General features: G+C 38.2%; 1 protein-coding gene across 1 annotated transcript in view; it reads right to left on the reverse strand.

Annotated features, from left to right (window-relative positions):
* LOC125051881 overlaps positions 1-14,335 on the reverse strand; it is a 32,657-nt gene that overhangs the window by 3,216 nt on the left and 15,106 nt on the right. The window contains exons 4-6 of the mRNA XM_047652495.1: positions 9,565-9,730; positions 8,467-8,556; positions 709-798 (exon numbers count right to left, since the gene is read on the reverse strand). Coding sequence (XP_047508451.1) covers positions 709-798; positions 8,467-8,556; positions 9,565-9,730 — 346 coding nt within the window. The remainder of the gene's footprint in view (positions 1-708; positions 799-8,466; positions 8,557-9,564; positions 9,731-14,335) is intronic.

Below are 14,335 nucleotides of genomic sequence, written 5' to 3' on the forward strand. Positions count from 1 at the left end.
AAACATAGCATACATATATAGAGATCATAAAGAGATTATGAAACAAAACAAACATTACAAAACCAAAACAATTGCTTATCAAAGAAAAAATTCTGATTACAAAAAACAAAACACTTACTTAGCAAAGAAAAAATTCTAATTACAAAAAAAAAAACTAAACAAAAATCCATCCATCCATTTTATACTGTGAGGTGAGCAACTATGTATATCCAGACCTAGCTCGTTTATAAATATGCTTCGGCCTTCGAACTAAGCTAAGTTAAGCTAAGTTCGCTAAGTTCGAACCCCGGCTGTGCACCAATGGACTTTCTTTCTTCTTTGGAGAAGGAATAAATCGTGACGAAATGGGCTTGCCCAAACAGTCCACGGAGTGTGTCAGGCACAGGAGGCTGATCACCTACTTGCCTATTAGTTTGACAAATGATAGACTTAGGTCTAAAGGTTCTAGCGCCATTGATTAATTTATTTTTTTATTATAATTCAAAACAAACTGTTTTCACTAATGATTCACATCACGCAACAGATAATATGAGCGGAATATTAATGAAAAATATTGCAAAAACGGGAAAATTCTTGTCATACGCGCAATAATGTGTACGGGTAATCAATAAACGGGTAATCAGTGAACAGCTACATAAATATAGGAAAGAGAATTACCCCATTCCTATATTAAGTTATATAATTATCACCTTTACATTTCTTGCTTACTTTCATCCATAGACACCTTTTGATTTCGTTTTCTCAAAGACTGTAGACACGCCTCCACGTTAACCACGACACAAGTACTTGCGTTTACCACTGAAAATTTGTAAGGGATTATTAAATTAGAAGTTACATACAATATGGGATCTTTGGTTGAGGTATAATTTAATTCAACATCATCAGTATAAGTGAAATATTCGCAATGAGTTTACAATTGTACAATTTTACAGCTGCTCACAGAACTATTACCGAACGCATCCGACTTAGGGTCCTTTAAGAAGAATCAATTCATAAAAGGCCGGCAACGCGCTTGCGAGCCTTCCGGCAATGTGAGAGTCCATGGGCGGCGGTATCACTTAATGTCACATGTGTCTCCACCCCGTTTGTCTCCTGTTACATAAAAAAAATCAATTACAATTCCAGAGGTAGTATTTATATAAGAGATAATATTTATGTAAATAGAAGAAATGTAGCCAACTTTTAATCTTAATATATATAAATTACGTGTGACGTTGTGTTGGTGACGAGGCGAAGAATTAAAAGACTATTTTCGAAAAAGTGTGCAGCTGCGGAAGCAGTGTCGAGCGACGTGTAGTGTGGTCAGTGACCTCAGGTGAATGAACGAGACGATAGCACACCACACGCTCGCCCGGCCCCCGCCCCCCGCAGTTGCATCACACTATTTATTAACAAACTAAACAAAACTACAATTTCATCGTGCACATTCTCCCCCCAGTGCGTCCTGCGCACTCTCCGTCAGCAGCACGATGATTTTCTTAGTTGGCCTCTTTAGTACTCCAGCCTTAGTCTGCACCTCGACCACGCGAGTGACGCCATCTTTGCCCGGGAAAGTCGCCACGACCCTTCCCCTAGGCCACGAATTTCTGGGCAGGGTTCCGTCCACCACGAGTACCAGATCTCCCAGCTCTGGCATCTTCCCTCGACCTGTAGGATCCCGACGAGACTGTAAAATGTTAAATAAATACTCTTTAGTCCAGCGTGACCAAAACATATCCGCCAGCCGTTGTGTACGCCGCCAAATTCGCCCGTGATTTAAGTCAGCATCAGCAAAACTCCCGGGTTGTGGAACCCTGGCTGGACCACCAAGAATGAAGTGTAACGGTGTTAAAGCTTCGATGTCCTCTGGTGAAGTTGATACAGGAGTTAGTGGTCGATTATTGACCACATATTCTGCTTCTAAAAGCAAAGTAAGCAACATCTCCTCTGACGGGTGGCGTTCCTTTAGTGTTGCTGCCAGCGCCCTCTTCACTGACTGTACCATTCGCTCCCAAGCTCCTCCCATGAAAGGAGCACCTGGAGGAATAAAGCGCCATCGTATCGCCCTTACCTCCGCCTCATCTTTTGTTATTTTAAGCGCTGCCTTCCTTAGTTCTGCATCGGCTCCGCGGAAATTCGTCCCATTATCGCTGTGTATTTCTGTAGGGCATCCCCGTCTCGCTATCATACGTCGCAGTGCCATAATTGCGCTATCTGTACTTAATGACCCTGCAATCTCTAAATGGATAGCCCGAGTTGTAAGGCAAGTAAATAGGGCAACATACCTCTTCTCATGGTGGCGGCCTACCGTAACGCTATAAGGGCCAAAATAGTCTAACCCCACAAAAGAAAATGGGCGTTGATGATGGGCCAACCTCGTTCCGGGGTGATCACCAGTGGAAGGCTGCGCCGGTTTTGCCCGTAGTATTCTGCATTGGACACAACTCTTTACAATACTTCGAGTAACCGTTCTCAATCGTATGACCCAGAAACGAGATCGAACTTCATTCATCACCGTATCAGGTCCTGCATGATTGTTTTTACAGTGTAACCAGGTGATGAACAAGCGGATGTATCTGTGTTCACCATCCAAAATTGGAGGACTTCGCTGTTCGTCGTTCAGATAAAGAGCAGCATCGATTCTAGATTTCAACCGAATTATACCCTCATTATCCATGATAACGTTTAAAGTCCGCAATCGACTGTCTCTCCTCAAAGGAAGCTTCTTCTGTAACGAAATAATTTCATTTTCAAAACTCTCATGTTGAGAAGCTTTCCACCATAAGCTCTCTGCTCTGATGATGTAATGAGGGTCTAACGGAATATAATTGTTATTTGAGCTATATGCCCCTGCTCTAGTTGAATGGGCATTACGTGATGGTAATCTTGGTCGAGATGCATTCGGCTTCCATAAAATGTCGTCATTACTCGCTTGCCGTCTCTGTCTAATTTGAACCGAAGCAGTAATTTGAGTTTTGCGGGATAACTCAATGAACTGTAAAACTCTACCCGTTGTTCTTATAAGGCGCATCCAGGACGAAAATCTGGATACATCAGGCAAGCCAGTTATTAGATGATTAATTGGACAACTTTCGACAACTGTCACTCGCTCTTCTCCTGTAGTTTGTACAGTTCCCGCTTCTTCTATTTTCTCCTTCGGCCACGTCTCTTCTGGAGAATATAGGAAACTGGGACCGCGAAACCATCGATGATCCCTATTGAAATTTCGAGGTACATCTCTAGTGGCATCATCGGCCACATTTTCTCCAGTGGGAATCCAGCGCCATTCACTGACTCTTGTCTCTTCCTCTATTTCAGCTACTCTATGTGCAACAAATGGCTTAAACACCCGAGGACCTGAGCGCAACCACGCGAGTACTGTACGAGAATCTGTCCAAAATATTCTACGTCTTGGTTTTAGATCATGTTCCGTTTCCACATTTCGGGCTAGACGGCATCCAAGCACGGCAGCTTGCAATTCCAATCTTGGAATAGAAACTAATTTTATTGGTGCCACTCTACCCTTTGCCATAACTAGTGAGACCTTCACGTCTTCATTTCTTAATACAGCACGCCAGTATACAGCAGCCACATACGCCGTCTGGCTTGCATCCACGAAAATGTGCATCTCTAGATCATTGGCCACCGAACAACCTGGATAACAACGAGGAACGTAAAGGTTCTTTAACTGTTTCATATGACCTAGCCAATCGAGCCATTTTTCATTCAAATCATCTGAAAGGAGGCTGTCCCATAGAAGACCGAGACGCCACGATTCTTGTAATATACCTCTTGCGGGCAAAGTTATCGGTGTAATAAGACCCAAGGGGTCAAAAAGAGACATAATAACTTTTAGGAATTCTCGTTTAGTGGGTCGCTTGGTCCCTTCGAGTACTTCCAGATTAGCCCTTTTAATATCCAGATTAAAAGTAAGGTGATCATCACTGGTTCTCCAAACCAGACCCAAAGTCTTTTCCAACGGAGCTAATGGGCTATTTTGAAGCTCGACTTCTTTACTTCTATTCTGGAGTTGCGGCTCCATCTCGGCTATAACTTCAGGTTTGTTACTCGCCCATTTTTGTAAATGAAATTTACCTTGACGGTGCACAAAACTGACTTCTTTTGCTATACGCTTAGCTTCTTCCACAGAATCAAAACTTTGGAGATAATCATCCATGTAGTGATTGCGACAAATTGCATCTGCAGCTTCAGGGTACTCCCGTCGATATTCTTCAGCATTTAAATTTTTAATATAAATTGCAGTACAAGGTGAAGACGCCGCACCAAAAATCACTCTTGTCATACGATATTCTTGAGGTTCATTTTCGCGTCTATCACCTCGCCATAAAAAACGCAATGCATCCCTGTCCTCAGTCCTAATTTTGATTTGAAGAAACATTTCACGAATATCGCCTGACACAGCAATTGGTCTTTGTCGAAAGCGCATCAAAACTCCAGGTAGTGATTGTAACAGATCTGGTCCGGTAAGTAACATGTCATTCAAAGATATCCCATTCGTTTTAGCAGCAGCGTCCAGAACGATTCGCGGTTTCGGTTTTGATGGATTAATCACAGCAAAATGTGGTAGGTACCAAGTGCGGCCAGAACGAGACGAAGGTAGGGCCTCCTCAGCATAGCCACATTCTAAAAGATATTCAATTTGAGCATTATATTCCATCTTCTGCTTAGGGTCTTTATCTAATTTCTTCTCAATCGCTATCAATCTTCTTAAAGCATTCTCTCTATTTTCTGGTAACTCCAGTTCTTCTTTGCGCCACAGCAACCCCGATTCAAAACGTCCATCAGGAAGACGGTGGCTGTAGCTCTTTAATAATGACAACGCGCGTTCCTCTGGATCATTTTTTTGACGTTTTGGTTCGATTCCTAGTGAATCTATACTTAAAAACTGTTTGAACAAATCTTCTAATTTAGTTTCATTCCTTTCATCTTCTTCTTCACTATGATTTACCAGCTTTAATACACTAACTTTTCCAGGCCCCTTAGTAGGCCCGTGCAATACCCAACCTAATTCCGTTAGTGATGCAACTGGATCTCTGCATCCACCACTTCTTATCTTCCTCGAAATAATCAAATGCCAGTTGTCCTGGCCAATAAGAAGAGTAGGTGTACCTCGATCATATGTAAGATCCTCGGTTATTTCCAGAAGGTGATCACAACCTTCTATCATATCTGCATCCACCGATTGGTGATTAAGATTCAAACTATCTATTGTTCGTGCTTCTATTTTATGCTCCTTATCCATGTGAACACCATTAATATAGAGACTCACTCTCCTTGAACTGGAAGCCTCCGTACGTGCTCCTGCCACCCCTTCAATAATAAAAGACTCTTCTGGACCTGTAAGTCCAATCTCAGAAGCAACTTCTTTCTCTATAAGAGTGACCGATGACCCCTCATCAAGCAATGCAAATGTAGTCATGGTCCCCTTGGGACCTCTCAATCTTACTGGCACAATCTTCAACAAAGCTCTACCAACTTTCTGTCGAGTCGCAGCTACAACAGCTGATTTTCCTGCTGGTTCTACTGGCGTCTCTGAGGGAGACGCTGAAAAATGCAGAAGTGAATGATGAGACGCCTTGCAGCCTTCGATCCCACATGGCTTATAGGAGCACCTATGACGATGATTGCGACGTCCTAAACATCTAAAACACAGGTTCAAATCTTTAGCCTTCTCCCATCTACATTTACTCTCCAAATCCATGAACTGTTTACAGTCTTTTATGTGATGTAAATTATGACAGACAATACATTCATAGCTCTGCTTCTTTGGCGTTATGGACGTTCCAGGTGTTGCAGTAGTAGATGCCACATTTGTTACAATCGGTCTTCTTTGTGATGACGGGTGATGAACATTTTCAACTTGAGCATACCGACTGCAAAGGTCCGCCTCGCGGGAAAAGAAAGAAGATAATTTAACTAAGTCCGCCTCTTCCTCAGGTCGCCCTGCAGCGTAGTCATATCAACGGTACCTCAAAGTCGGTGTCATCTTCTCCACAACAGCTCTCACAGATTCCGGGTTAAACAAATAGCACTCCTTTTTTAAAGCCTTTATGACTGTAACAATATTGACTATCTTGCTTGAAAAAATACAAATATCACGAGGATTATCAGAAAGTTTCGAAAGTTGTTTAATCTTGTCCATCTCCGCAATAACTAATGCATCAGGTCGTCCAAATCTTGCTTCCAAGAGTGACAAAATCTCTCCAGGCTCCACATCTGCTATAAACAAAGAAATGACAGCTTCCTTAGCTGCCCCCTTCAGGCTTCTTCTAAGTCGCACTAAATTTTCCAATTTAGAGAAATTACTGCTAGTTTCATTATATGCTGCTCTAAACGCTAACCACTCACTACTTGCCCCGCTAAAAATTGGTAATTCGAATAGCGTTTTTGGGCTCTGCATCGCTCGTGCGGCTTCAGTAAGCGCAGATACGAGTGTCTTAATATCGAGCTGCTGATTCGAAGTTGTTTGAGCATCATGTTCGTTTGAATCCAACCAATCTCTAACTAAACTATCTCTCTCTCTGAAGCCTTTATTTTCCGCCAAGCTATCCAGCTCACTACCCTGCGCTTCAATAGCCGCTAATTCAGCTTCAGCGAAAGCGGCTGTAGCGCGAGCCTCTTCTACTCTTGCAGCTGCTAATCTTTTTAAAGCCTCTGCCCGCTGCACACTCTTCTTGCTCATCACCGATCGCTTCTCCGAAGGAGCCTTAGGGTATTCGTGTAATGACTTCTCTGATTGATGATGAACGGCTGCCATTGATGCAGGAGCTGGTGCTTGCGGATTTGCTAAGTTATCGTCTTCATGTGTAGGATGTACTGGGGCCGAATCACATTTTACGGCCTGGCGTCTGAGCGACCTAGTAATTGGCATGTTTGGGAGAAAAAAAGTAATTAATAAATTTAAAAGAAATCTCAACACTCAACACACACGCCACGCCCAAACGCACAAAAAAACTTATAATTTTATTCACTACACAAAAAAGTTATTGAAAAGAACTCGTTACTACGAAACGAAAACGAAAATTATTTACGTATTACGTACGAACACAACAGCAAAATACTATTATTTATAATTGTAATACCGCACTCGAGCACTATTATTTTATTTTATTTCAATACGCAACGCAAAAATAATCACAAAATTATTCACACTAATATTTTTCATAAACACACACTTTAATATTACATAAATATAACTTAATGTCCATTTAGTGTCACGAAATATATAACGAACCGAACAACTATTAATTACTCACTAACATTCACTTTAAACGTAGGTACCTAGGTTCACTATCACAAAAAAATAATGAATACCAGTATGAAACAAATAACTATTTTAACAAGTATTTATTTAAATACTTAAAACGAATCGAACGAACAATAATTTTATAGCTATTTATTTCATAATAGTAACTATTTTCACCTCACTAACACTTAAACAGGTATATTTATTACGTACTTCGATGAAACGAAACAAATAACTAATTAACTATTTAAATAATAAAACGAAACGAACAATAATTTTAAATAGTTATTAGATTTCACGAAATACGCAATTTACCTATAAAATAAATCACTGTACATTCCGCAATAAAAGTATATAAGAACCGAGAACAAAGGAAACAAAGGGCGTGCGCGTGATTCACTATAATATTCACTTGCACACAAAACTTCACGATTCAAATCACTTTTATACGATTACACACTTCACAAATTGTCTATAAATGTTCAAAGATCCGGCCGAAGACCAAAATGTTGGTGACGAGGCGAAGAAATAAAATACTATTTTCGAAAAAGTGTGCAGCTGCGGAAGCAGTGTCGAGCGACGTGTAGTGTGGTCAGTGACCTCAGGCGAATGAACGAGACGATAGCACACCACACGCTCGCCCGGCCCCCGCCCCCCGCAGTTGCATCACACTATTTATTAACAAACTAAACAAAACTACAATTTCATCGTGCACACGTTGTTTGTCCGCTATGGACTCCTTAAAACGACTTTACCGATTTCAATCAAATTTGCATACGGTGTGCAGTTTGATCTGACTGAAAAGATAGGATAGCTTACATTTTCATTTATACTCGCAATATTATTTTATTGCAAATTATTTGTTTATTATTTGACAGTCACAACTGTGTTGAAAGTACCAACGTTTCACATAAGCTACAATTTAATGGCAAAACCACTAAAAAAGCATGGTCCCCATGGGCCCACATGACTGGTGGTTTACCCTTGAATAGTTTTCTACTTTGTAATATAACAATAACCTTAGCCACAGCAACGCTTGGCCGAGTCTGCTAGTATACATATATAGCAAAGTTAAAAAACTAAACGGGGCACAAACACATACAGTATAATCTTTGTTTGATATATAACCAAATATATAGGTATGTCAGTACCTATTGTTCATGCATACATCATGTATCCCTAACAGAGGCTTTATTCAACAGTGTACTAAAAGCACTTACTTAGATAAATGTGTGTGGGCACAGCCAATATACCATAAATTGCTGCGCATGTTCTACCCCAAATTGTGTGCGGTACTGGAGCACCGAAACCTGTAAGGGGATTTCAATGACTTATAATGTTGTTTGTATTATTCAACCCCTTGCAGCAGTGTTGGCCTAGTGGCTTCAGCGTGCGACTCTTATCCTTGAGTTCGTAGGTTCGATCCTCGGCTGTGCACCAATGAACTTTCTGTTCATCCGCGCACTTAACATTCGCTTGCTTTAGACCCAGAAATTCGCCGGTGTAAAGCATAGGAGGCTGATCACCTACTTGCCTATTAGATTGACAATAATGATACAGAGGTCTGAGGAGCATACCTAAAAAGTTGTAGCGCCAGCGATATATTATTTATTATTCAACCCCTTGTATATTTCATACCTTTTGACCCTCCAAGCAAACATGAAAAAATCAATTACCTATAATGCATTTATTTAGAGACAAGGTTTATTGCATGGGCCTTCGGTCGAATCGATCACGTTCACACAGACGTGATATTTAATCTAAGTATATTTTACCTTGGCATAGCATGCGTTTTATGTTAAATATAATTTTAAATATTACATAAGTGTTAGATGATTGGGTCAATATAAATTCTCATCACCAGGAAGTCAGTGTAAAATGCCCTCCATAAAATAGTGAAATACGGATAACTAAAGATTTGAGAGACTCACAGTTTTGCACTTATCTTTTTTAAAATAATGCATTAAGTAAGTTAATTTTTTATTTTATTTCCAACACACAATACAGTATTTACAATACTACATAGTTTTAATAATAATAGTAATTTTAAATAAGTTATTATTTATAATTCTCGCCTTTTAAACCACATTTATAGTTTAATAATTTAGTTATTTAGTAATAGTTCTTGAATTTAAGTATGGTGCGTTTAACTATTAAAGGAAGTTAAAATATTTAGATTTTATTGTTATTTTTCTCTAGAGACCATCATATTTCCCGTTGGGAAACATATTTTTAAATAAATAAATAACTCTTATTAAAGACGTTTGCCCTGCGATAGGTTTCATAACAATAGATCTTGATTAATTGCGAAAACATACCGAGAGTCGTCATAGTGTACACGCAGAACAGAAATGTCCCCGAAAGATTCCAGAATTGTCCCGACTTCGGTTTGGCTCCGTTACCCACGGCAGCCATTGTCAATTTCCTCTCATCGTCCATCCGTTTTTCTATAGCGAGCCTCCATTTAGGTGACAGAGGAGTGATCTAAAAGATACGTAACTTTAATAATAGTAGAAGGCAATGGACCCAACAACACAGGGTCAATTACTAATGTTCTTTTGTTGGACATATTTTTCGTCTTCTGAGTAATCAATTACTGGAGACCAAGTCAATGTTTTGTTTTTAACAACAAGGACGGGATTCATTAAATAATAAATATATTTTGTATTTATTTTAATAGACGTAATATTTTCTCCGATTAAATTCTAAGTCTAAATATATTTACTCATTTAGGTAACATATTATATATTGACGGCTCATTGGTTTAGTGGTTAGTACCCCTGACTGCGAATTCATGGGTCCCGGGTTCGCTCCCCGGCTGAGACGAACATCGATGTGATGAGCATTTGGTGTTGTGCTTAGGTCTTGGGTATCTATAATATGTATGTATATCCGTTGCCTAGTACCCATAACACAAGCTTCACCAGCTTAGCATGGGACTAGGTCAATTGGTGTGAATTGTCCAATCAAAAAAAAAATTGTATACTTTTGAACGTCACAAATTATCTAATCATATACCTCTAAAATTAGACTTACTGGTCATCCGTTTAATAATTTGTCAAACATGGCAGATACAGTAGACCGTTGAACCGAATGAAATAGTGTTTACATAACTAATATTTCTTGGTAATCATAACAATCAAATCTACAATTTTAAGAATTTTCCTAACCTACATAGCAATAATAAAAATAGTTTAAAATAAATAAAAAGAAAATTCCCGAGGCATTTCCCCGCTGTTTTGCGATACTTATAGCGAGGAAAGCACCAGCTGGAGTCACCGGTACTATCTACCAGGCGCCAACTTAAATCTTTAATTAGCACCTGTACACTTGAACCCTACGGCCCAAGAGTCTCTACTCGAAAGGGAACAAAATCGAAGTTGGAGGAAAGACTCTTATATTTGAGCCGTTTATTCTTTTGTTTTATTTCTTGCACTAATTTCATTTGCATATTAAATAATGTTTAACCACAGGTTAATCTGAATTAATTGACGATGCTTTGAGTGAGGCATTGTTCCGGCTAGCACATTGTAGATTGTATGGGATTAAACCATCTCGGAGCGGATTGTGTCTGATCGATGCCGTTGTTGTATCTAAACTGTTTACGACTATGTAAGGGGTTGAAATAGCAAAGTTTTGATTGTACCGGAGTTGGGAGTAATCCAAAATGGATACAACACTTTCATTATGATATACATTATGATAATGGAATTAATTTGACTTGAAAAATGTAATTTGTTATTATGTATAAATAATGTATTACATGCGCCGCGCAAGATTTAATTTACTCCTGCAGATGCGTTTTCTTCCATTAGGCATGATTTATTTATTGTAATAAATACAAGAGAGAGAGAGACATACTAAACTACGCGACATTTTATACAATCAAACTTAATTAGGGATAAGGTAGTTCAGCATAATCGGGCCAATCTTTATCATGAAAGATACAAAAAAGCAAGAAAATATCATACACAGGGAACGTACAACATTATTTTTATGATTTTCGGGAAATTATGCACAAAAATGAAAAGAAAATATTTGCTTTATTAATAAAATATATGCTGCACTCCCTTTTTTATGAATTGTAACATATATAAAAATACGTATTTTCGTTTATATAGTGCCGCTAGATGGCACTCGAGTGATAAACAACGATCAGTAAATTATATGTATATTTATTAGAATGTTTTCATCATCATTAAAAATAAAACCACGGATTTCGAAAAATATATTCTAAACTTTTTCATGTTTATTTTTTTGTATAATTACGATATAAAATATCGAAATTTTATGCTTTAAAGTCAAAGTCAATTTTGTTGACCCGTGTTATCTAAAACAAATTGGACATAAATTATGCAAATCATGAAATGCTTGAATTTGAATACACTTAGGAACGAAAAAACATGAAATAAAAAATGGAACAATGCTGTACATCAAGTTTTAAAACTGGGCTCAATTTTCCCCTTAGACATAAAATTTAAATCTTAATATACTGGTTTAACAAAAGCCGAGGCAGAATAATGCTTTGTTACGACAACGTAACTGATTTTATAGGCTTGATCCCTTGGCGTTGCGTAGAGATGTGGGGTCTCTCTGCATCTTCTACCGCATTTCCCATGGAGAGTGTTCCGAGGAGTTGTTCGGACTAATACCTGCAGCTGAGTTTCATCACCGGACTGCAAAGCAGAATACGAAATACCATCCGTATCACCTAGACGACCGTCGTTCCACAACTTAAGGCTGTTTTTGCCGCGCACCACCACTATGTGGAACCAGCTGCCCACTGAAGTATTTACGAACCAATTCGACTTAGCGCCCTTCAAGAAAACAGCGTGCCAAGTCTTAAAAGGTCCGCAACGCACTTGCGAGCCTTCTGGCAATGTGAGTGTCCATGGGCGACGGTATCACTTAACATCAGGTGAGCATCCTGGTTTGCATCCTATTACATAAAAAAAATATTATAAAACGGGGATATCCGACAGAATGTTTAGAGAATTTCTACAAGATTTTATTTTAGATAAAGAAGAAATTATAGCGGGGACAGAGAAAATTCATTTCAGATGTTAAACTTATTTTCATAAATACATATTTTGTTCGTAAATATTGAAGAAGCTTCGTAAAAATTCAGTTTGTTTAGCTTTTGAAATACTAAGAAAATGAAGCAAGTAAATATGCTCAATTTATAGTTCTTATGGTGACGCGTTTTCGTGCGTCAACCAGCATGTCTTAAACCTAAAAATTGAAGCATACATAAAAAGGAATCAACCTACTTGCCGATAAAGACAAGTTGTTAACGTAACAGACGTAGAACATGTTAGTCTATGCTCTAACATTACCAAACTTAGGGTGGTAAAATTTGGACAAATTAACGTAACTTATACACTTAGTAAGTCTTCGTTTCGTTCGTTCATTAAGCTTGGTTCTTAGTTAATTATATTCGTCCTGGGTTCGATCCTTAATAAAAATATTTTTTATGTATGAGACGGGGAGACTTTCCGTCAAGGTACTGGCAAATACAAAAACGTATTCAGAGTTTATTTTTCACTGATCTACTGACGGAATCTAACCTATTGGGATCAAGGAATCTTACTATAATATCTTTTGTAACATAATAATTTCGAGTTTAAAAATTTTGCCTTTAATTTAGCAGAAATATATGAAAACCGATGTATAGCTGGGCTAAATAAGGGGCTCACAATTAAGACTATAAGCCTCTACACTGAGTCCGATACCGACCGCATCGCACCGATCCCAATCCCATTTCAGCTTTAATCCAGATAGACATTTACTATATAAAAATAAATAAAATATCAAGTCAATCATGAATAACCATTGTGATTAGCCGAAAAAATGGCTAAAAGCGAAAGCGGAATACAATCTCCATTAAATTTAGTGTATTTTCCATTTATGCTTGTCAAGCGATAAAGCTTTTAACGACAGTGAGATTGGAAGTGGAAAATTTAATACAAATCAGTGTCAGATTTTCACTTAAAAACACTTTTTCGCGCTTCTAATAATATAATATTTTTATTGCTGTTAAAAGAATTCGAAATAACAAATAATTGTCTTTGTAGGATATTTGAAAATTCAATGCTGTTGATACTTTGTATTAAGAACATGAGAGCGGCGATTTTGAATTAACAAATACGATTTTATATTCAATCTGTATTTTTTAGCTGAAGGAAAATATAATAAATGTAGGTAAATTAAGAAAACATAATTTTTAATCAATTGAAGAAAGTATCCTAAAACGGGTCAATAACTCCACTATTACCCGTCAAACATTAAATATATCTTCAATATTCGATACAGCCTTTAAATCTACACTTTTAACAAATAGATTTTAGCGAGTAATTCCCGACCAACGTTTTCAACAGAGCTGATTTGAATTGATTGAATCAATCTACTGAGCAGTCGAACAAATTGTTGTTAGTCCTTCAACCCTCGGAATTACAACCTGAGATAAAGGAAAATGCTGTTTTACGACTTACCTATAATGCTGCGTTATAAATTACACTCGTTTGGAATATTTATTTAGGACGAGAAGTTGAGATTCTATTGTTCTAACGTGTTCGCTAATCCTAAGCTTCAGATATGAGTCATGCAATAAATCATAAAACTATATTAATAAAGATCCTATATAATTCTTATAGACAATAATTATATTTAATGAGCAGTGATCGCCTAGTGACTTCAGCGTGCGACTCTCACCGACCCTGAGGTAGTAGGTTTTATCCCCGACTGTGCACCAATGGACTTTATTTCTATGTGGGCATTTTACATTCGCTCGAACGTTGAAGGAAAACATCGTGAGGAAAGCTTTCCTTAGACCCAAAAAGTCGACGGAATGTGTTAGACACAGGAGGCTGGTCATCTACTTGCCTATTAGATTGACAAATGATCATGAAATATATACAGAAATATGAGGCTCAGGCCTATAAATTTTTATTATATTCAATTGTAACAATTTCAACAGCAGTTAAATAATTGCTGACTTTATAGTTTAGTAACATCATGTGGCTTAAGTAACCGTTAATTCTTAATGAATGATATTAAGCTCGGCTGTTACGGAAGTTTGCACAAGCTAAG

Source organism: Pieris napi, chromosome 8 (genome assembly GCF_905475465.1).
Source record: "Pieris napi chromosome 8, ilPieNapi1.2, whole genome shotgun sequence".
NCBI classification, from domain to species: Eukaryota; Metazoa; Arthropoda; class Insecta; order Lepidoptera; family Pieridae; genus Pieris; species Pieris napi.